This window comes from Babylonia areolata, chromosome 19 (assembly GCF_041734735.1).
Source record: "Babylonia areolata isolate BAREFJ2019XMU chromosome 19, ASM4173473v1, whole genome shotgun sequence".
Lineage (NCBI taxonomy): Eukaryota > Metazoa > Mollusca > Gastropoda > Neogastropoda > Buccinidae > Babylonia > Babylonia areolata.
In genome coordinates this window covers 24172379-24197833 of record NC_134894.1, presented here as the reverse complement: position 1 = coordinate 24197833, position 25455 = coordinate 24172379, and the positions used below count along the sequence as shown (strand labels likewise).

The following is a 25455-nucleotide window of genomic DNA, read 5'->3' as shown; positions in this document are numbered from 1 at the left end:
CTGGAAATACATGGGATTCTTTCAGTTGGACTGGATTAGTCACAGGTCCTTCTCTAGATGGGTGGTCAAAGCTGATAGTGGGTTGTCAGGCATTACACAGTGTTTAATGCTTCAATCTCAAATAACAAAGACACAAACAACAGCACATAGTAAGCACACATATCAAAAATTTCATAGCCATGCACTTAAAACTGGAAAAATGTTTGGGGATAGGATAAAATCTTGAAACAAAAGGGGGGTTGAAAGAGGATGGGCGTAGGGGGCATTATCATGAGCAATACGTCAACAAGAAAGCAATCAAGCAAAGGATGAAGTCTTGTTGCCACATCAGACGGCTGTAATTATGAAATGGCAATATGCAACTGTAAGTGACCAGTTTCAACATCAAATAACCCTTCTGGCACCCACATACCATTATGTATGGTTAATGACATCAAACAACTGTCTTCACTTTGACTAGTCTGTACCATGTTTCAAATATCACTGTACATGACAAAACACCAGGAGAAAAAAACAAGAATTTAAAAAAAGAAACATATCACAAACACAATCATGAATACAAGATTCACATTAATCTAGTTTTTTCAAGCACCTTCTAGTCCTTGTAGACTGATTTCAGAACAGACCATTTATGACACATTCTGCTTCTGGCTCCATGTTTTTCTTCTTTTCCCCCCTTTTTTTCCTAAAAAGATCAATGGACCCAGAATAAAAATTCCAAGCACATCTCACTTTTCCCCACCAGATGAACTAAGAACTAATGTCACAGGTAAGCAGAATATAGTTATTACACATGAAGCATATATATCATACTCATAATACAGACATGTCAGGATTCACTTTCAGGAGACACTGACAGGAAGAGTGAAATTATCTGCAGAAGTTAAAAGTAAATTATTTATGACAAGTCCCATTGTTAAGATGTAGCCGAAGATTGGCCTTGAAAGTAAACATCCGTGAACATTTTGGACACTGATGTGCCTTGATGTTGTTGTGCATATTCATATGATCTGTGCAACGCTCTCTGTTGGTGAAACCTTTCTGACACACGTCACAAATGTATGGGTACTGCTTGAAGTGCACACTGTTGACATGAACTTTGAGAGCACAGGTTGAAGAAAAAGAGCTGGTACAAAGCTTGCACTGTACAACTTTTGGTGACTTATGAGAGGTGGAAAGGTTGGACTTTGAAGATCTCTTCCGTGGCCGTGACCTCTTTTTTGCTTGAAAGCATGGAAGAGGGGCATGCGGAAAAAGCATGGAATTAGACTCCAGACTGATGTCTGCTGAAGCTTGAGAGGCTGGAGAGTCTGACAATGCAGGGCATGTCCACCATAGTCCTGGAAATACAATACACCTTCTTTCAGGTCCCACACATTACACTCTGTCATACAGGATTACTATTTTCTACCTAAACGATTATTTGTCCTATACTCCTATCAAGTTGTGTATTCATCTTTCAACCTTAATGCTCTGTGTTGATAGCACTATCACCACCAACTGCTATTCATAGTATTACTTCTTAAAAGTTCTTTGATGCAGACTACTACTTTTCTTTCTTTCTTTCTTTTTTTTAACCACTCTGCTGCTGACAAGTATGCTCACCAGTGAAGGGCTGTTGCCCGAGACAAAATTCAGTTTACAGGTCAGGATGTTAGTAACCTTTCTTTAGTTGGACTCTTTTCTCTTTGGATTGCATTCCTTTTGTTCATTAAAATCAATTACACCCGGAGAAGTGCACAATATGTAGTTAAAGCACTGCAAATTCACAAACTGATTTCATTTCATCAAGGTTCAGCAGTCAAGTGGTTTGAACAACAAATGAAGACACCTCTCTGGGAACGGATTCTGGCATAAGGCAGACATTGGCTGCTCTGTGTGTGTGTGTGTGTGTGTGTGTGTGTGTGTGTGTGCATGCTGCAGTGCACATGAATGGTGTGTGTGTGTATGCAACTTGGGGGTGTGTGTGTGCATGCGAGTTTGTGCCCACATGCATGTATGCAAGAGGGTGTGGAGAAACGTTAAGTCAATGGAGTTGTGTGGCATAGAAATGAGGAACAAAGGGTGCAAGTTCATGAATGGGAGGCCTGCAGACATGACAGAAATGGAAAAGGGATTGTATATAACACAAAAGGCTACATTTGAAAACTAAACTTGTGACAAACTGGTGCTGACACAACCATGTAACTGCTACTTTCTCTCCACCCTTTTACCCATCATCTTTTCCCATCCTTCTTACATCATTTTCAGCTCATGGATACAAATCTGTTAAAATAGCAAGGAGCAAAGCTTAAAAATGTGAGAGTGGTAGCAACCAAGTGTAACAATTACAGTAATAAATCATAACACTTCAAAAATGTGACAAAATGATTAAAGGCTATAATTAGTCTGCAATCTGGAACCCAACCCAGCCTACCCCCCAGGGGAAAAAAACAAACAAAAAAGATGCTAAACCAAACAAAGATGCTTAAGTGCTAATTCTAATTTAAGGACTCGCGTGATCAGGGTGTGATATCGACTAAGAACTAACAAATAAAGCACAGTGAAGAGATTTTGTTTCAGATGCACTCAGAATGCATACACATGCTTGTGTGAGAGCTAGAGTAAAAGAGACAGGGACAGACAGATTATTACTGGCTTATTCTCTAACACTGAACACAATGAGAGATGGGCGTGGGGGTACTGAAGTCAAAGCCATCAAAATGAAAGCTGTGTTGTGCTGTTTTAGCCTACTGTTCAAAATTTACTACAAATATTGTATTTGACAACAACAACAACATTTTTTTTTTTATTATTATTATATCCTAAGTTTCTTCTACATTTTCACTTTCAACAATAAAAATAAAATAAACAAAAGCAAAATCCACAAACAACTGATTTTCAAAGAAAATACTCTTACCAAGCTACAATTTTTCTCTTCCACTGTTTTATTTCCAACCATACAAAATGGCTAGTGGGTAACCCCCCATACTCACCACCTTCAATCTCTCTGATAGGGGATAAATTCTTGGTAAATATTGGAAACCAGATGGAATTTAAAGAATCATTCAAGATCTCCAGTTGAAACGATCCATAAACCTTTCTCTGTATGTTCTAATTTTAATACGGAGAGATATCTCAATTCAAAAAAGAGTAAGCTGTTATCAGCCTTTGTATATTTCAAAGGAAACAGACCTTTACAAGTGAAAATTGCAATCACATGCATTATGTAAAAAATTAATTAAAAAAAAAAAAATATATATATATATATATGCAATGACTGAGCATGCATAATAATTGAAATACCACGGATATTTCTGATGCCGAAGCTGCATCTGCTGTGACTGTTGAAACAAGATAATGGCGAAACGCTTGTTCAAATTGTGCAAGAATAGACGGCAGTATCAAATACAGAATATTTGGTAACTGGGTAACTTTCAATTCACACATGTTGCATCAAATGATCAATGTTCCACTTTACTGGTCAAGTTGCAGACTCTTGTACCATCAGTCCCAGCATTTTGTTGCAGACATTTTTACGGAGGTGCTTCCGAAGATTGGATTTGAAAGTGAAAGGCCTTGAACAATGAGGACAGAAATGAGCTTGGACATTGTTATGCATGTTGACATGGTCCCTATACTGTTCTCGGATGGTGAATCCTTTCTCACAAATAGAGCACACATAAGGGAACTTCTTTGCATGAGCTGCTCTTCCATGCGACTGCAGAGCACTCTGAGAGGGAAAAGCCATAGTACAAAGATCACACCTATACATCTTATATGCCATTGGCTTGTTGGATGCTGCCTTAGAGCCACCTCTGGTTCTGGTTAAGACCATGGGCCACACTGATCCTGGAAACACATTACTTTCTGTCACAAACCAGTCACATTCAACAAACAGCAATGTTGTTATAAAGCGCTAGCGTTATAAGCTGTCAAATGTCATGTTCCTCTAACTATAACCTACCATTATGATTTGTTATCACCATCTCAAAACTTGACTGTAAATGTCCTGCTATTTAGTTGTCAGTGTCTCTTCTTTATGGTATATAACACAGCAGGCAGAACTAACAGTCCTCAGATTTTCTGTGTACCACTGACAAGTCATATTCAATATGCATCTGTAATCAAAGAAAAAGAGAGGGGGAGAGAAACATTTTCTGTCTACTGACCCCATTTCATAAAGCAAATTCTCAATGAATACAATATATTGTGCTGCTTCTTTCAAGCAAATATTAAAATCAACTCTGTTAAAGTAAATCAAATAGACAAGCAGATATCAAGTCTTCCGGTTCTGAATTCTCCCTGCCTGAACTATATCCAGATCTTACCTTAAAACCATCCTGTACATACTGACTGACCGAACAATTTAACAGACAATCTATTTCCGTATTTCATCTTTTCAGTAAAGACACTTTTGTTAAGATTAACTACTTCACATACAGGCTAGATATTAGAAAGAGATGAAAACATGGCTGATGCCACACATTTATATAAACAAGATAAAGCAGTAAAATGTGTTCCTCGTTTCCTAACAACTTTTATTCATAACAGGACAGCAAGCAAATATGCCTTACTTCCATTCGTTACTCTGGCTTGTACTTGAAGTATTCAACTCTCCCACCCCCTTCCTTTCTCCCACCAACTACCTTTGTCTCTGCCTCCCACTATCACTTGCAAAGTTGCATACATACATGTGTATGTATGTGCATTGCATGTGTATGAAACTGAAAGACAATGTTTTCTGTGGTGAGATAAGACAGGGGGTAGGAGACAGAACTTCAATGTGGTGTTAGAGATGGACAGAGGGCGTTTGCATTACCTGAAAATGAAGGTAGCAGAATAAGCATTTACAATATACCTTTTATGCCCAGCCCTCTTGGCACAGAGAGAGAGAGAGAGAGAGAGAGGGGGGAGGGAGGGGACAAAAAAAGGAGACAGTATCAGCCCCGCTTGGCATGCAATTTTCAATGCTACCTTATTTGAGTGTAATTCACCAGACAGACTGCCCCCAACTTCATGTATTGCCCCTTCTATTCTGGGATTGCATGGCCCCAGGTCTTTAACTATGAAATTTGCACATACAACAACCATCATCTGATGAAGATGATCCTCACATATCAAACAAAAAGAGTCAACTTTCCTCACCATTCTCTTATCAATTAAAGGAACAGGTCAATTCTGAAGCTGTCACAAACCAAGAAGACAGTGCATGATTTCCATGCTAAATCTAAACTTGATCATTTGAAAAAAAAGAGTGTGTGCCTATTGTTCAATGACAGTGTCAGACAGACAGGCAAGCAGATGAAACAATAACGCAACCCCCCTCATCATTTCATGGGCATGGAAGCATTATTCATGTAAGCTTGATGCAAAAAGGTACAGAAGCAGAGTCATGTGTAAGCATCAACTGACAGCAAATACAAATTTTCACTGAATAGTTTTTTCTATCAAGAGCAACAGGAAACATTAGGATAGGGTCCAGATGTGTTCTAACAAAACCAACAAGATGTTTTTCAACAAAAAACAACAACCAAAAAACAAAAACTGAAATTGCAATCACAGAGGGAGGGAATTAAATCAGGTATATCTGTCCTCATGTTCAATTGTGGCACAAAAATATGGGACACATTCTCAAGAATTCAAATATGACCATATTCTGAAACTGTTTCTTCAGAAGATAACATTGCACTTTTCAGATGACAGTTTATTTTATAATTAACTGAAAACCAAACTATTGTTCGTGTTTTTAAAGCGTTTTGATTTGTCTCTAAACAAGATTCAACTAAAAAAAAAAAAAAAAAATCATTATTATCATCATTATTATTTCTGTAGCCCAGAGTTTTGGTTTAGTTCAGGACACCATGGGTTATCTAAATGGCTCACCACAAAATAAATTTTCTAAATTAATGGGTCAGGAAAAACCACCCCTTAATTCCACCCCCGGGACCCCCAAAATTTGCAATTGAGTTTGTAGTCCTCTGTCTGTCTGTCTGTGTGTGTGTGTGTGTGTGTGTGTGTGTGTGACGGAGAGAGCGAGAGAGAGAGAGAGAGAGAGAGAGAAAATGTAAAGTGATTATGAGCCAATGTTTGCTGTGTTGTAATGAACAGTCATAACTAACCTTTTTAACTGTAACATGCAGTTTCATGATTAACGCTGATAATGAACACAGTCCTAACTAAACTTTATCGCTGAAACACTGATTTATGCTGACTGCTAAATAAATGTTCACAGTATGGTCGAATTAGCACAAGGGAAAATGTAGAATGTCTGCCAAGCCTCAGCTATGTTATTTTCCATATCAGTTCCCTGAAACTTTTTGTTCATGTATTCAAACCCTGGCCATTCCACATACTTCAGCGGTACTATGATCAGCATCAACTGAACCCAAATATTTTGTGGGAAAATATTTACATCACTGATGGGTTTCAAATATTAAATATTATTCATATCACTCATACACACATCAGAAATTTTGAAAATGAGTTTTCTTCAGCCAAAGTATCTGCTGAAAAAACAATTATTTGTGGCAGTCCAGCAAGCATTACAGATCCCTTTGAGTAAGAGCCTTTTGATAATTACTTGAGAGAGTGATATAAACAAAATCTATCATTCCTATTGTCCTTTATGCAAACTCTGTCTCGCAGATGTTTCCGAAGACTTGTTTTAAACGTGAAAGGTCTAAAACAGTTCAGACACTTGTGCGCCTGTATCTTATTGTGCATGTTCAAGTGGTCACAGTAATGTTCTTTGACGGTGAACCCTTTGTTGCAGATGGAACAAACATAGTTGAATTTTTTCAAGTGGATACAATTGATATGGGTCTTCAATCCTGAACGGGTGGTGAATGTCAAGTCACACTGCTGACACTTCCGAACACTACTGGGGCCTGACTGGCTGGAATTAACGGGTGGTGATGGTTTGGAGTAAAACTGTGCTGGCATGTGATCTTTCAGGCCTGGAATCAAGCTTGGGGATGAAGCATTTCTTCTTGCCCCCCTGGTGCCGAGTAAGCTCACTGGCCACACTGACCCTGGAAACACATGGGATCCTTCTATCACACATCAATGACCTTCTCCTCCCTCTGTCACTGAAGCACAAAATACCTTCAAACTGGGATGAACACAGGTCTGCAAAGTGTGTTTGATGTAATCATATATTCTGCCTCAAATGCTGATCCCCAATGTTCTATTTCAAATGAGATCTCCCTTTGAATCCAGTTTTCACCTTTGCCCTCTCTCTCTCCCTTCTCCCAGTCTCACCCACAGGTTTGGTTTGCATGGACAGAACTACAATGACGCAATAGTTTTCAACTCATCTCCCTCTCTCTCCATTCTCCCAGTCTCGCCCACAAATTTGGTGTGCATGTACAGAACTACTATGACGCAAACCTTGTCCATAAACTTCTATTGTCATGTACGACACTTCACATTATTGCATACAGTCCAGCTGACTGCACAGGGCTGTACCAGGACTGCCCAACTGAGTAATTCAACAGTGTTCAACACACAACTGTCATATCTGAGGAAAGAAAAGGAAAAAAAACCCTAAAATATAAGTTGGTCCATGACATCTACACCATTAAACTCCCTTTAGTAAATAAAACCAGCTGAGGATATCAGTCCACACGTTTATTGTATCATCTCCAGATTACAAAAATTGCAAAGAATACAAAATGCTTAAAACTAATCAAAAACCACACAAAAAATTACATACAAGCCATACAGACAAATCTGACTGCAGAGTGGACAGCTAGTGTCAATCAGTGTTCACAACTGAATATCACCACCTAATACTAGTAAAGTACTAGTATCTAATCATCAGAGCAAAACAACACACAGTTCATCACAGACTGTAGAAAAGAGAAAGACTGAGCGGGGAAAAAAGGGGAGGTAATTGGACTGAAAAAAAAAAAAAAACAGAAAAAGAAATAGACAGGAAAGGCAGAAAATAGTATTCTATAAAATAAAAAAATCAAATTAAAAAAAAAAGAAAGAAAAAAAGAAGCAGAAACACAGAGAGAGCGATAGAAAATGAATATATATATCATGCAACAAGTCTGGAGCAATCCCAAGTGTGCATGTTTTAAGATTGTGTGCTTTTGAAGAAAGCCATGGGTGCAAAAACACCTAACCAAAGGATTTGGAGATCATCATCTTTTCCTATCCCTACTGTCTGCTCGTAAAATCTACACCATGATTCCCTCTCACACAGAGTACGTATGATCATGATACATGTGTATGTTTCATGGACATCCATAATGCTCCTAGGAATAAAAGATGTAGCTATTCATGACCCATGCATGAGAGAAATGGCAACAGAGTTCTCATAATACAAACCGGGCAATAAAGAACAAGTGGAAATAGTGTACAGTGTGTGTATGAGGGAACAGCAGGAGAGAGCAGGGGCTGACAGAGACGAAGTGACAGAGAGAATTAGAGCATGTGCTCACAGACAGGGACGCAAAGGGACAAGAAAAATCGTAATACTTATAGTGGCACTGCCACTCGCGGTTTTTCCTGCCAGATTTACTTTTCAAAGATCTTCCATTCATAACAGCTGAACTGCCTCAGTGAGACAGAAAGAGAGAGACAGAGAGACAGAGAGAGGCAGTGGTTGGGGGAGGGAAGCAGCTATCAAAAAAAGTTGGACACAAGCCAAGCAATAGTTTGTGTTTCAAATTTTACATAGATCTGTAAAGGAAGCAGCTATCAACAAAAGTTGAACACAAGTAATAGTTTGTGATTTAAACTTTACATAGATCTGTAAAGTCACAGACATGAATCTCAAAATTGTCAACCAAGTGTTCCAAGAAACACACACACACCAATGTCAATCAAAACAGGATAAATAGTAAACTCACAAATTAACTCAGTTTACACACATAATCACAATCAAATCGTGTCTGATGCATTGTCTTTCCACAATGTTATTGTTCGGAATCCAAGGATTCCAATGGTACATTTTATTGTGCCCCCCTCCCCCTCCACCGCATTGCAGTCTTCCACCGATTTAAATCTAGTATCATCTACACTTAATTTATTCCCATCTGTCAACAGTTAATGGAATATTTTAAATATTTTACTTCATGACTCTCAGTCTCACTCATGAAAGACAGAAATAAACACTGTGACAGATTCAGAGAAAGACAGAAAAACACAAACACCAGACAGAGGGATTCTGAGAACAGTGTGAGACAAGCATAACAGAGAGAGAGAGAGAGAGAGAGAGAGAGGGGGAGAGAGAGAGAGTGGTGAGAGAGAGAGTAGTAGTAGTAAGCAGTGGTATCATTCGTTGTCTATCTGATAAACCACAGGTAGAATATTCCGAATTTTATACATCTACAGGTTTCAAATTCAAATGCTGCTGCACAGACACCTGTTTCTTTTGCAACAGTAAAGCTGTTCTTTCATCCTGAATTTTCTGTGACCCAGGTCTACCACTGCAGGAAGAACACATGGTTGCCAAGTTTTATTCCATGTTCTCAACAAAACTTTTTGCTGATCTAAGTTACAACAAGCAAGCCATAAGTAAACCTGTTATACGGTAAAGAGGTTAATGTTTATTTAGTCTAAATTCTGTTGTAATGGACAATCTTCTCTGGCAAAATGGGTACCCATGAAAGAACAAATTCAATTTATGTAAACACTGTCCCTTGTTTTGCAAGAGAGAGAGAGAGAGAGAGAGAGTGCGCGCGCGCAAGTGCAACACTGATGCAATGTGTGGTGTTAAATTATTGTTTTGTAAAAGTTAGAGCAGTTTCTGGATTAAAGTGCTATTTAACTATAATGACTGTAGTTCAACAAATAAACAGGGCAATGTCAACAATGAATGGTATCAGTCTTCAAGTACAGTACAGCCACTTTCAGTTTTCTTTGCCAATCATTCTCCAATTCTTCCACAAGTTCCCACACTTCTCTCTCCATGTCACTGTATGTTTCATTTTCTTCTGAGTGAAGTCTCTGATGTGCTGAATGAGAAATTGTAGTGTGTTAACATCATCTTTTACAGACTTGTGTGATAATGGTACTCATAAAACAAAAAGGCCCTAAGCATTAACACCAAGAACTACCATCAAAGACTGGTCAAAACCTAAATGTTGAAGCCAATCAAAAAATCCAACAGAAGTCATGTTCAGCTTATAGACTGTATGTAACTTACTAGCAGATGTCAAATTTGAACTGACCAACAGGTGTTCGTTCTGAATACCTGATATCCTTCAGCAAGCAATTGGTCACACTGATTAAAATTTTTATGTGGCCAAATTTCTTATTTTGTGCTATTTCCACAATTCCTATGTCCACCACTGTACCAGCAACTGTAATTATATGAGAACAAAAGACATATACATGGAAAGCAGATCTCTTCACAATCACAGAAGAAGTGAAAGAATCTCATGACATCACACCAGATTTCACAAACCAAAATAAAATTTTGTGCCAACGTCCTTGAGAAGAATTGGTTATCTCTCTGTCACTCACTCTCTTATCTATCCTCCCTTGCCACCCTATGTAATTAATTCTATATTAAAAAATCTGACGATGAAAACAAGAGTGAAACAGCCAAACATCCACACAACTGAGAACATTTACAACCTGATTTTGTTTCTACTAAATTATCCAATATAAAAAAAATCTTAAAGTGTAACAGGGTTTTCTCTCTGTATTTCCAATCTTACTGTCAAGATTCAAATTCTGAAGCACCAGTGTGGCCATCTTCATCTTTTTAACCTAGTAAAACTGACATGCGTGCAACTTAAAAGACTTCAAATGTTCAGTGACATAATGTACACTTAAAATTCTTTTCAAAAGAAGAAGGAAAATGGCACAAAATAAAGAGTTTATAGTCAACAATAACTGTTGACATTTTCCTACAGAAAAAGTTCTCAAATAGTTAAACTGCCAAATGAACAAAGTCTTACTGCCTCAAAACAACAGGGCACCAGAAAAGCAAACCAGCCACCACCATCAGGCACTAATCAATTTATATTCGGATATTCTTTTCATTATCTAGACGTAAGTGCTTCTTGGTGTTGAAATGTTGAACATCACATACGTGTTGTTAATATTTGTTAAGTTTGTTCCATCCAAAATGTATGTCTCTCTTCTAAACTGGATTAACACAACATCTGGCCAACAAAAACCTTCATTTTGTTTGTGTGTCTGCTTCAAAGATGAAATGGTTGGGTCTATTTTCTTTAATTATCAAAGCAAAGTTGAAATCAGTAGGTGTAGTTGCTTCAAACCTGAATTTAACAAGTTACAGCTCACTCTCCAACAACATGTATTTTCTTTTGTCTTGTTTCACCTTCCTTTTTCAAAACCTCATGTAAGCCAAGGTGCATTAATATTTCTTTCAAAATATATATGCTTTCAGTATCCATATTTGTGTACTTGGCAAAATCATCAAAATACTGCCTCATATCAGCAAAGAAATCCCAATAACTTAGAGAATTTCTCCAACAATGCTGAACACTGAAGACTTTAAATTACAAAATCACCATTTATTGATGCAAGATGTTTCTTCATAAAAACATTGTTTGCAACATGGCATAAAACATGGACAGAATAGCAGGACAAGAAATCGTACCAGAACAAGGTTCATGCTACACTGGTTCTGATATTTTTTGCTGTCAAAATGCATTCATAAGATGATACAGAGAAGCTATATAATCTCTCAAATTCAAAACAATGAAAATCAACAATGTGATATTCTAAGTTTCAAATATCCTTCATTTTCAAGTTTATAATAACCATCACGATCATTTTTCAAACTGTGAAGACTGTTGTGCGTGCAAGTATACTTTTTATATGGCATAGTTAGCACACTCAAAATCACAATAAACACACATGAACTGCACAACCTTTTTTTTTCATTCCTGTTTATTTGTACAGGCCCTGAAAACCCCCCCCAAAAAAAACACATAAAAACCAAGTGGTCAAAGTAGGCAAACTAACAAAGGAAGGGTAAGAAGAAAGGTAATATTGAGGCCGTGAGTTACTTTCATGTGATCCATGTCAATGTTCTGTGGGTTATGGAAACACACAAATCCACCATACCCTCCCTGAAAACAAGAGTATCACTGCCCAAGTGGAAAGCCTTCATATGAATGCGGAAGAATTCCTCTTCAGAAACACTGTAAAAATTCAAACCAGCTATCACACCAAAAGTGTTCGTCTGCCACGTAAGGACATGCTTTAACTTCAAACTGGAGCATTTTTTGTTGTGCTTGTGGCAGCAGAAGTTGAAGCAGGTTTTCCTCCTCAATCATGGGAAATGACACTGGAAGTTTTCAAGTTAAATTAAATATCAAATTATTACTTTTATATTTCCAAAAACAGTTATAATCTCAAATCCATCAAATTGTTGAAACTTAGCAATAAAAAGACAGTTATGGAATTCTAGTCCATGGCATTTGTCAGGCAGCACTACACAGTGATGTAAAATAAGAACCACCAGGTACTGTTAGCAGCACTGCATACTCTTTGCACCTCCAACATGAAAGCTGTATTTGTCAAGAATTGAAGAAAAAAGTGCAGTTCATGTTTGTTTTTAACACATGGTCGGAATAGACAAAACACCACAATGAAGACAAAACGAAGGAACACAAGGGTATGTCACTAAATGCTGCTGGAGTTGTCAACTACAACAACAACAACAAAAGTTTTGAACTGTTTCTCACTACAATAAAATTTAATCTTTCTCACTTCACTATTATACTTTAAGTGATTGATACCAATGCATTTCTCATGCAGATATCATGCACAAACCACTTTTTCATGTAGCATTTCTTTCTACATTTCTTCTTTCCATTGCCATTTAAACATTTTTATTCTCCAAACTGTCAGTCTTCTTTCAAATGAGTTGCCATGTTATACTATCAAAAAAATTCATGCTTTTAAAACTTTATACAAAGTAAAATTCCATAGCTTTGTCATCATCTCATGTTCACATAATTATTGTTCATATGTAAAAACACAAGCACTCAGAATCATTAATCAAATCTGATTTAGTGTTTAAACCCTTTTGTTCCTTCTCTTCCATAAGGGGAAAAAATGTCCAAACATGAACAAGAACTCTGCTCTGTACATGATAAAGAGATTCTGACCTTCACAAACTTTCACAAAATCAAAACATAAACAGATGTCATCACATCTGTCAGAACATAATCTTTATTGAATATATTTGACCAAATGCCACTATTGTGCTACCTACAATGCATTTTTCTTAAGCATATTTTTCAAAATGTACTCAAACAAATAAGAGAAATATTCCTATTATCTAATTGCTGTTTTCCCCTAAACCAAAGGGCTTTTCATTGTTGGTATTTTTCAGTTTTTGTTTTTTCATATCACATTTTCCTGCTTGAAAATAATTGCAAAGAAAACCAACTTTTAAGTATCCCTTTAAAAATAAAAATGTAAATATATAGATTTTATCCTTCCTGATGCTGAAATTGTTTTTGATAATTCTGATGAAGTCATGTAACAATATCTTTTTTTTTTCTTGCTCCCCCCCCCCCCCCCCAATACAGAACTTGCATAACCCAGATGTTTTCTTGAGGTAATTTTTATGCCAATGTCATTATGTGTGCTTTACTTTAAAACCAAGATCTACAACGCCAATCCTCAAGCTATAATAAATTGTTATAGAAGAAAGAACGCAGACAATGACAAGAGACTCTAGCATTCTGTATTGTAATCCATCTATAACTATGATATTATTATTAATAATCAATCTATCTAAATTCTAATGCTATTATTTTTTTCTGTGTAAGTGTATGCATACATGTACACATGTGTGTACATCAGTGTACCACAAAATGTGTGTAAAAGCCGATGTCCTATGTCACTTTACGAATACATGTATAGGTGTAAGGGCAAAAGATAGGACAATGTGACCTATATCATTATACATATCAGATATTTTCTACTCTACATTTATATAGACACATTGTCATGATCTTAACCGGTTCAGTGCCAATGAGATGTCAGCTAATATCATGAACAAAATATTGCCATAGTGTCAGTAACGTCCTGCATCTTCCATTTTTCCTTCCGGCATAACAGTTTTGTTCAATGAACGAAGTTGAACATATCCCAAACAGCTTGATGTGTCTAATTATAAAAATACTATTTAAGTAAGCATACATGAGGTGGAAGACTCCATTCTTCTCGATAATGATTTGCTAACTGGACCACCTGGACCGAGCATGGCAAGGGGGTTTGCCTAAGTAATGCACAAAACGGGCAATGGAAACTGTCCAGCAATGACAGTGGTCCCAGACAGTGAATTCACACTTCTTTGCATGCAGTGCAAATGAATATTGATTATGGATAGTACTGTAGAGGTGGATGTCTCTTGTCTGATGATTGATTTGAACCCAAAGGTTATGACAACAACAGTGACAAAACTGATAAACATTCAACGACTGGTCTAGTCTATCTTAGGAGACAAAATTTTTAAATAGGTGACAGTGACAGAGTTATCATGGGTGGGTATGTGGCATAGTTTGGGAGGGGTTGGGGGTCGTGAAGGAAAGGAGACTCGAGTGGTGTAAGATAATAAATCCTGTACTAGTCAGAGAGTGTGGGTATGGGCATCAGAGAACTGTTGTTACTGATTACTGCCACGGTTTGGACAACAGACATCAATCCATGATTTTCATGAAACCCAGGGTTAAAGTGCAAAAGACAGGAAAAACCTGCTTTCATTTTTTCATGCTTTCTGTCATGGGAGTAGAGGACAGGCTTGTTCACAGAGGAAGCACATCGGCATGCACAGAAGGCAATTTTTGTCTGCCACATGCAACATAGACAATGTGTTGTCAAAGTTTCTTCCTTTGTAGGGGAAGTTGTTTTTTTGTTGTTTTTTTTAAGTCACAAGGTCTGACTGTTGAGAAAATGATAAACCTCCCTGTGAAAATAAAGTGATACATTGTAAACAATTATAGTTTGTGTGTGTGTGTGTGTGAGTGTGAGTGTGTGTGTGTGTGTGTGTGTGTGTGAGTGTGTGTGTGAGAAGACAGTTCTGTCTGAGCTGAGCACAGCACCCTTCACATTTCTGAACACTAGCAGTCCATAATGACTGATGCATACCGATTCGCATGCAATGTTTCTGCAACAGTTATAACCTTAGACTTTTTTCTTAAAACAAAAAGTCTATGGACAATTTAGCCTTTAGGCCACTGCACTTTCAATGCTGTACCCTCTCCCTTGCAAGCTGCTTGTGAAGGGTGTCTTCAAGATGGTTCATCCCATCTGAAAATATATATCGGCAGGTATTTTCACCCTCACATCAAACTTAAAAAGTCTGACATTTTGACCACTTGTGAAGTAAAAAATGCCACTTTACAGCTCAGCAGGTCATTGAAACAGGGTTCTTTCCGATTGAATCAAATGAAATGGCAGTGCCAGATAATCTGAACAATCAAAACAGGTCACAAACTGTGATAAAGCAATATAATTTCAGCACAGAACGGGATGCTTCAAAATTTGATCAACTCAGCCAATGATCAGTCACAATGTCACTTCTCAGAAGCGCAGGAGTGCCATGGAGCGTGGAATGGTCACACTCAACATAATTTTACTTTTAGAAAGCAAAACAATATTTAGGACATGAATTCCAAATTTCACAAGGAACCTATTGAACACAGATCCCCTGACCTGGATTTCTCTGAACCATTTCCAACTAGTTACCCCATCTCTAATCTTTTTGCCAGTGAAAATCTTTACCACTAGGCCTTCTCAGATTATCAATAACTATTATGAATGAACATGCAAGTTATGTCTGCTTTTGAAGAAAGAAATCACAATTTGTACAAAAGAAAAAAGGCAACCAAGCAAGTAAATGGGAGATGGCCTAATGAAAATGACTGACTGAGAACAACTGAGTCTGTGAAATCTGATGCAATTTTATTTGAATCAGACTGTAGTTGCCTATGAAATGTCTTGTTCGTGTTAATTATCAGCAAAGTTCTGTTTTTGAGTCAGTTCTGTTGATTACCTAAATTATCTGTGCATGAACTGAAGAGTGTATATGCAGGAAAGCGTGCAATCATGCACCAGTGTTTGTGTATACCTGTGTGAATCAAGGCAGTATAAATACAGATCTACCAATACACCATTCCTGAAATAGCTGATTGCCTTTTTTTTTTAAATTATAAAAAATAATAAAAAAATTATATGTCTCTGATTTCAGACAATACTTTACTAGCCATCCATAGTAATTTCCCTCCATAGTAAGTTTTAATACACCATAATGCTTTGGTGTAACAGAGTGACAATATCAGTATCAGTAGCTCAAGGAGGCATCACTGCGTTTGGACAAATCCATATACAAAACAGGGTCTTGCAACTATGTCTTCCAAAGCAAAATCAGTTTTAAACACCCCTTAAATGACAATCCTGGAGAATAAAATGATCTGAATGAATGTGAGCAACACTATACACACTTAATATGTTCAGCGCAGAACTATTCCTACCAAATGTGCCAGTTCCCCACTCAACCTAAAAACAAGTAGACTCCCTATCCATCTAAATGAATTAAAAATAAAGAAGTTTTTTAGTCAAATATTCAACAAAAATCAATACAAAAAACACTTATTGTCAGATGGACACTTATTGTCCATCACAAAGGGCAATATAAACTATCTTTACAAATTTTTACTAAATGTTTTGAACGGATGTCAAAACTCAATAATACTACACCCTACTCCCTCAGTGTGACACCTGACAATGCCATGAGGTAATCAAAGGCTACTTTTAACCAGCTGCAATACAAATAAATCTGAACTCTGCCTTGGAACAATCAAGGTGAATTAAATGATTTAAAAACCTGAACCACTAAGCCAGTTATGCAGGTCACTATACCATGTCCAATATTCAGCTATTTTGATCATTATTAGTTACCTGAAACCAGAAAATGATCTGTGATCTGCACCAGTTCAGCTAAATATCCGAGTATTACTTAGTCATAATCTGCACTGGTGGAAAAAGCTATTAAATCTATACAAGGACGCAATTCTTTTAGGGTAACAGTTCTATGTGTTTATAGAATGACTTAATAGTTATATTCTGATCTGCTCTGGTTTTCATCAATGACCATTTCGTAAGTGTGTCACTTTTTAAACAATATCAAGAGCACGTTACAAGGGCATGGTGAACATGGTGCATAGCGTAACTATTTTAAATTTCCAATTCTTATACCAGTCTCATGTGCCTTATTTACATTTACAGATCACTGTCCTTGCATTTTAAATAATTAGCTCTTCAGCTTCATTATGGTGGTTATTTTTTTCAACTTGGACTTGAGCACATCACATTTGATATACATATCAATTATTTTAAACCATGTCATTTACTTTTCACCAACTTTAGCTGCAAACAAAAGTAACCAGAGCCGAGTTCCTGCTCAAAGTTTTGGACCAAAGAAAAATGAAATAAGCCTTCCTACCTCTGCTTCCAGAGGGCCCAGGCTGGGGCTGGGAGGGAACACCACCAGGATACTGCTGACCAACTGCCCCAGGATCATGACCACTTGGAACATACGTTGATGGTGCTGAACCGGAGTGAAGTGCCACAGGAAAGACAGATGGATCAGGCATACCTTCAGAGTCTGGAACAACCCATCAAAAGTTCAATGTTCTCATTTGATTAAAAAAAAAAAAAAAAACCCAACAAAAAAAACCCAACCTTTTTGTGACAGTTCCTCAAGCTGAAGCCTGCGAATTTGACAACAATGGATGACCCCAGTTATAATACAAGTAACAAACCTTTTATCTAACAATCACAATGATTACACTGTTTACAATATCAGGACCCACATATAACAGCTCAAAGCCTACCTGTTCAAATAAACTAGATCCTTTGACCAGTTTGCTGTCTATACTGCATGTGATCATTGTGCTATTAGACAATATCAATCTCACTACAATATCACAAGTATGTAGACAACTATTGATTATGTTATCTGGGTCAAATGTGTTCATGCAGATGTGTGAGTGTTTCCAAAAATACTGTACATATATAATACACATGTATGCATGTGCAAGCATGTGTGCACACCCATGTGCGCTGTTTTAATTAAATACGTTAGTATAGATTAAAAATAATATACATGTTTGCTGTGAGCATTGTGTGTCCATGCATGGTATGCCCTGTATGTGTTCATGCATGCAGATCCATGTGCAATGTGTGTATGTATGTGTGCATGTTAATTCACTGCCATGTTCCTTTGTACAACTTTTTCCTGTGAATGTTCAATGAAAAACCAAACCAGACAATCTTGGCAATATTAACATTTTTACCCGTCCACTCTTCGATGTTGAAGTCAGAAATAAAATCTAGCCAAATGGGTATACCGGCTTGTGACGAAGTTGTGCACCATGTCTGGTTCGACATTCTTATATTATAATTAACATTTTTATCCGTCTGCAGTACAAAACACACGTGAGAAAGTCCCAAACGGGTGAAAATGTTAATTATATATATAAGTTTGTCGACTATAGTAGAGGATTTTAAAACGAACTTGTCGAGATTAGAAAGGTGTCTAAAATACCGGCTTGTTACGAACTTGAGTTGTGCACCATCTCTAGTTCGACATTCTTATATTATAATTAACATTTTTACCCGTCTGCAGTACAAAACATACGTGAGAAAGTCCCAAACGGGTGAAAATGTTAATTATATATATAAGTTTGTCGACTATAGTAGAGGATTTTAAAAGGAACTTGTCCACATTAGAAAGGTGTCTAAAAAGGGATGCTTTTTGGGGCATTCCATGCACCTAGCAAGGGTCTTGGAAAGAATGGGGGATACGCAAAGTGAAAGAAAAAATCGGACCCACAGGTAATTTCAAAGTTACCTGTCTGTGGTACAAAACATACATGAAAACAATTAAGACGGGAGTGTGTATATGTATACACAAGTTTGGGTCAGTACTCGTAATGAAACTTTTCTCGATTCTAAACGCCGGTATGTCCGAGTTTGTGGGGCATTCCATGCATCAAGCAATGGGCTTGAAATAGAAAAATTCTTAAAGAAATCAGGAAGCTTGTCGCTGTCATATCTCCAGGAGCGGACATGCGCGAACGGGACGTATAAAAAATAAGGCAGTTCGATCAAAAGCGGTCAGTGTACGCGATTGCCAGGTTATTTAAAGTGAAGACGGAACGAACTGTACCATGCTTCACGAGAGGATGAAAACAAAGTGGGGGACGAGACAATAGGTTCTGATCCTGACATGAACATGATTGAAAATAATAAAACAGCTTGCATGAAATGCTCCGTGATGTGTGTGCGACATCAAAAAAGTGACGGCAGTCTCCTGTAGTGGGTCCGTTCTTTTCGGCCTCTTTCGTTGTACGTCCTTGCTGTGTCGGTTCCGACAGCACTGACCAGGTACACGTGGAAATCGCACACCATTCCCTGTATTGCAGTGCTCAAATGCGTTGCACAGAGGACTTCACATTAAAAATGAGCGGGACTGGTGGAACTGACCTTCCTTAATAACGTGCTGTGCAGAAAAGTCACATACCGAAATAGGAAAGTGCATTTTAACGGCCGAGTCAGTGTCCGTGCTGAACATAACCGTTTCAATTGGACAGCTGGACGTCCCTTTCTCGTCAGTGATGCTTGCGCCGGCTGTGAATGTTCAAGTCAGCGATTTCACGTGCGCGTGTGTGTGTGCGTGCCGGTGTGTGTGTGTGTGCCGTGTGGGTGTGTATGTGTGTGTGTGCGCGCGCCGGTGTGTGTGTGTGTGTGTGTGTGTGTGTTCAGAACTTCATTCCATGATTGCCCGTGGTGTGTGTTTGACAGTTTGTTTCCTCGACAGCACGCGTCACATACGTGTGTGCTGTGTCCTGTGTTGCATGTCAGTGTGCTCCTGGCCTTCCGTGGAGAACTGAGGGCGAGACATAAAATATTTAGCTCCACAGATGGCCATTCTTTCCGTACGCACAGTTGTTTCATGTTACGTTCTGAACCCATCAGTTGTCTTGTCCTCCCACTCTTGTTTTCATCCTCCCGCTGAAGCACGGTGCAGTTCATTCCGTCTTCACTTCAAGTACAAGATTGTCAGTGCACAGTAACCTCTTTCCTACGTCCCCTTCATGCACATCCACTTCGGCAGACAGGACAGGTCGTGCATGTACAATCACAACATTCCTTCAACATGTGTCTGGCAGTGTACAGTGACAGCTTCATTCCGGGTTTGCCAGTGTGTCCATATAGTTGCCGGGGCTCAGGCTGACTTCATTCCATGACTTATGATGTTGTGCATGCCAGTGTATACTCACAAGTTCATTCCGTGATAATGTGTGTAGGGTTAACAACTTCATTCCGGGATTGTGTGTGTAGGCACTGACAACTGACTTCATTTCGTGGTTTGGTGCACCGACGGTGTACACTGACAATTTCATCCCGTCAAAGTGTGTGTGGGGCTCTGCGCAAAACATGTGGATTCATGTACTACATCGGTAAGTACAATCGCAAACCCTTGTGTCGTCGTGCACTGTCGTTTTCAGCCTCGCGCGAAGGACTCCACACTTCATTCCGTTTACAGTTTCGAAGTGCACAACTCAATACCCCCAAAGCAGCACTCCATTTTTAGACACCTTTCTAATGTGGACAAATTCCTTTTAAAATCCTCTTCTATAGTCGACAAACTTATATATATATAAACATTTTTACCCGTTTTGGAGTTTTTCACGTATGTTTTGTACTGCCAACGGGTGAAAATGTTAATTATAAGAATGTCGAACCAGAGATGGTGGACACATTCGTCAGAAACAGGTATACCCATTTGGGTAGATTTTATTTCTGACTTCAACATCGAAGAGTGGACGGGTAAAAATGTTAATATTGCTACAATCTTAAGATTCTTACTTCTACAAATACATTTTTAATTCTACTGAAGCCATAACTTTTAAGTGTATGATTCTACCAGCAGTCGTTAAAATCCATGCGATCTGTGTGCGTGCTAATGTCTATGTGTGTGCGAGTGTGTACTTGTGTTAATCACTTAATGTCTGTGTGCAGAGATGGGTTATAATGAAAAAGTCTGAGGGATGATGGGTTTCTGGTGTGTGTGTGTGTGTGTGTGTGTGTGTGTGCGTGCATGTCAGAGGGATGATGGGTTTCTGGTGTGTGTGTGTGTGTGTGTGTGTGTGTGTGTGTGTGTGTGTGTGTGCATGTGTGTGTGTGATTGTGTGTGTGTGTGTGTGTGTGACTGTGTGTGGTGTGTGTGTGGAGGATTTGGTTATGAGTAATGTCATACGTCGTCTTTGAATCTTTCAAGGGTTTTTTTTTTTGGTGTTAATCATTGCTATTATCAATATCACCATAACTATATATCATCCATTTTGTGAGTAATGTCATGTGTGTATATGCTCAACAAGTTTCATTATTTCTATCATTCCTGTTTGTCATTACTTGACTAGAGGCAGCAGTTCCTTAGATTTTTTTTTTTTTTTTTTTTAAATCATTTACTCCTCAGGTATTTTTTGCAACCATTTGCTATATATCCATATTTCTTCCCCTACACTCCCCTGTGTGACTGAGGAAATGAACTTCCACAAAAACATCCACACCTTTTTGTTAACACTACTCATTCTGTCTCAGTGGAATAATTGTGGATAGTGCCATGAAGTAAACTCCATTTATAAAAAAAAATAAAATAATAACCACCCAAAAAATACTTACTTCTATCATGTGGTCCTAAGTATTGCTGACCAGAGCTGTCAAATTCACAAGCAGATCTGTCTCCTTCCACATACTCTTCTTTAATGAATGTAACTTCAAGGTCGCCATCACTGTCTTCATCCCTTTCAGGAAGGTCAGTATTGCTTTGGCTTTCCACAGGTTCTAAAACACTTCCTGCAAGATTCACACCAATATCAGAACCGTCTGTCACATTCGCTGTTTGTGGAAGCATTGTTTCTGAAGATTCACCATCAGCTGTCTGAAGTCCCTGGAGGCCCAGTTTTGAATCAACAGGACTACTGGAGTTTGGACGATATGGCGAATCTGATGATAAACGTGAGCTGTCATGATGAGATGAAACTTTAGCTGGACAAACATCGTTCATTTGATCTGACGATGCCTTCCGTTTTCCAGCTCTGTAATGACTGTATGATGAATCAGAGTCTTTAGCACCTGAACTGTGTTGACGTCTGTCCCGAATTCCTGTCAAGTTTGAACTTATACTTGATATTGCTGAAGACACCTTTGAAGAATCCCCTGAGTCTGCGACTTCACTGTTCTGCACTGTCTGATTGCCTGCCTGACCTTGTTTTCCTGGGACTTCCTGTTCTGACTTGGGCTCCGCATGGAAGCTGTTACTGATAAATAATGTTGAGTTTTCAGCATTTTTGCATACTTTCTCTTTCAGAATATAATCTAACGAACTTCCCTTGTCAACACTGAGGTTTATGTGTCCAATAATTTCAATGCCAGTTTGAAAGTCTAGATAACCATGACACAGAGTCTGGACAGACTTGATAAGGGCACTGATAAACTTGGAAGCTGCCTCATCTCCAGTTTTATCCATGGTTTACAGTATTCTGTAGGCACAGTAAGCAGCAGGGAACCCAGTTTAATCTGGAAAAACAAACACAATCTTCAACAGCTGGTTTACATGCTCTGATATAACATTTCAAACCATTACAGATATCTTAAAACTGCTCATACAGCTTTGTACTTATATTGATTACCATGAAACTTTACAGTAAAAAAGGTTATGACAAAACTAAGCTAATTACTGACATGCTGAACATGAATACACTGAACAATTTAAACATACACTGATACAGCACACACACAACAAAGCAAACAAAAGTTTAATATACAGTAGATAATCAAGTTGACTGACATTTGTGGCTAAAATATTATAAAGCATCAGTATGTTTTTGTTTCAGTTTCAAGATAGTCCGTGTGCAGGCTGATCCATGTGCGCTGTCACATCAGCTCTCTCTCTCTCTCTTTCTCTCTCTATATATATTCTCATATAAAATAATAAAAATATTTCTTAAAAACTTGGGGAGTAAATAACATTGTTATTTTTGTATGGTAACCCATACATTTTAGCACCCATCTTTATCAAAAGTCAAGATACGCAATGAAAAATATATCAAAGCTTGTGGAAGAATGGAAACACTAGATCTATAATTATAATGACTGATCATATCGACACATCTTAACTTTTAAGGGTTTAAACTTTTAAACTTTCAAGGAAAAATAAATATGTGACATCATTACATCTTAACTTTTAAGGGTTTAAACTTTTAAACTCTCAAGGAAAAATAAATGTGACATCATTGTGAAAAAAATCTTTATATATATGAATAAATAGTTTTGTTGAATAACAAAAATCTGCTGCATTCAGTGACGTGAGGGGCAAACTTTCACTGTGGCTCAGTACAACATTAAAAAAAAATTATATTATTAATATCATGAAGCATTAAGACATTTTCTTCAATGTCTGAATGACAAATCATTTTTCAAACGTTTCAAGTATTTTGGCTTTGAAGTCTTAAACAAAAACCAAAGAAAAAAAAACCCACCTTGACCACGTGATACAACAAGGAAATTTCATACCACAAAGATGGGCATGTTTAACAGAACTTCTATTAAAAGCGTCACAGCATTTGTCCCTTCTCTGTAACTATTTTTTACTCCCGATTCAACTGCAATAAAATGGGGTGTTTGGAAACTTGCATTTCGTAATATTTTACTAACTCTACTGTGTATTGTATCAAATGGGGGTGCAAGAGCATTTACTCGTTTCGCAACTTTGCTGAGTTGTGCATAATTCATGCGATTGTTGCACCGGAATTTCACGTGTGCAAACCACTGAAGCCAAGTGCGAGTCTGCAATTAACTTCCTTTGTTCGTCGACATTGACAGCACCCGTTTTGATTGGCCCATTTATGTCACATGACCTTTGCAGACCAGGAAAGAATGGCGGCTGACGCCGTGCATGATTTACAAACAATTCTCATTCACCCGGCATCCGCCGCATCTCGACTACCGGTCAGCCTGGTTGTTAGCCTACTCAACCGACAATCCGTAACATTTTCATTACAAAAATTTAATGCAGAGCCTGTTAACCAAGTGCAATAACACAAAAACCATAAATGTATGCCTTCATAAGTAAAATAAAATTGCTTGAGGGAAATCCGCTATTTCACATCGTGCAAGCGTTTAGCGCAAAGCTGTTTTCTAACATCAAAACCCCCTTGAAATCAAATGCACGTTCGTCTCACCCAGGCATTGATACACACAACTACTAGCAATAACACATACCTCAAGATAATTTTAAATGCAAAGCATGCGTTCCCTGAGACGTGCTTTCCACCATGGAGCTGACACCAACTGTGACGTAGTGTCACGTGGTATGATAAGTTTGACCCACAAGGGAGAGAACCACCAGCAAAGACCACCGGTCTAAAAAGAAAAAAAAGAAAAGAAAAAAAGGCTCAAGACATGACAGATGTTTGTAGCTTTTCATTACTCCCACTCCTCCTCCCACATTGACGCAGAAATATTCATTTTATATCTATTGTATGGCTATAATGAATACACTGTGAAATGCTTTCTGCCGGTTTGTTTTTTAGGGTTGGGGTTTTTGTAAGAGCATACTTCGGACACCGTAGAGATATTACACGGTATGGTAAGAGTGTGCGGCATGCATGCTTCTCACTCTCTCTCTGTCCCTCTCTCTCTCTCAGACTGTGTGTGTGTGTGTGTGTGTGCATCAGTGTAAGTGTGTGAGCGCCGGCGCGCGCGCGCGCTTTACCCAACAACTTGATCTACAATCAACAAAGCCAACACTGCCGAGAACTTGCTGACAGAGGCTTCAAAGTTCTCCCGGCGCAACTGACTTGATCTAAAGATAGGAAACAAGACTGAGGCAAACTGAACTGAGGAACTTGAAACTGCGTACAAAACCCTTGTTCGGCCAATCCTTGAGTGTGCTGCGTCTGTGCCGTGGGACTTGGATCCCGACCGGACCGACTGAGTGACACCGACTGATTCGGCCATCGAAAACGGGTCCGGCGGCAGCGCCGAGCAGCAAGATGGGTTAGTCACAAACCGACATCGACAGACGTCTTCAGTTGTGTAAACTCCATCCTTAGCTCCCTCAACTGGTACTCCCTACAAGTCAGACGAAAAAAATCTCGCCTTGAGATGTCACGTCAGTTCTACAAGTTCCACTGGCCGTCCACGGTGGCCTCATCTCCACTCAACTCGGCCGGTTTACCCGGCTACCAACACCATCCTCTGACAGTAGGTCCCGGCCTCCTGAGCTTCAAAAATACCACTGAACACCTGCAACTACGACATCCCTGCCTACACTACGCCGGCGGTACACTGACAGATCAGTGTCTTTCTCACGGCTGGCAGTTCCCCCCGGGCGTACCACTCCCGTCCGCCCGGAACACACGTGCCTCCCCAGGAGGGCGTCACAACAGAGTC

The 25455-nt window shown here is 38.6% G+C and overlaps 1 protein-coding gene across 25 annotated transcripts in view; it reads right to left on the bottom strand.

Moving 5' to 3' along the window:
• Positions 1-24362, bottom strand: part of LOC143293555 (uncharacterized) — a 116965-nt gene extending 92603 nt beyond the window's left edge. For 23 of the 25 annotated variants that reach the window (XM_076604493.1, XM_076604508.1, XM_076604491.1 and 20 more), the window contains exons 1-3: positions 24283-24362; positions 21682-22578; positions 17435-17596 (exon numbers count right to left, since the gene is read on the bottom strand). In XM_076604493.1, coding sequence (XP_076460608.1) covers positions 17435-17596; positions 21682-22528 — 1009 coding nt within the window. In that variant the 5' untranslated portion in view covers positions 22529-22578; positions 24283-24362. The other 2 variants (XM_076604511.1, XM_076604516.1) reach the window with 2 other exon arrangements.
• Between the last annotated feature and the right edge of the window lie 1093 nt (positions 24363-25455).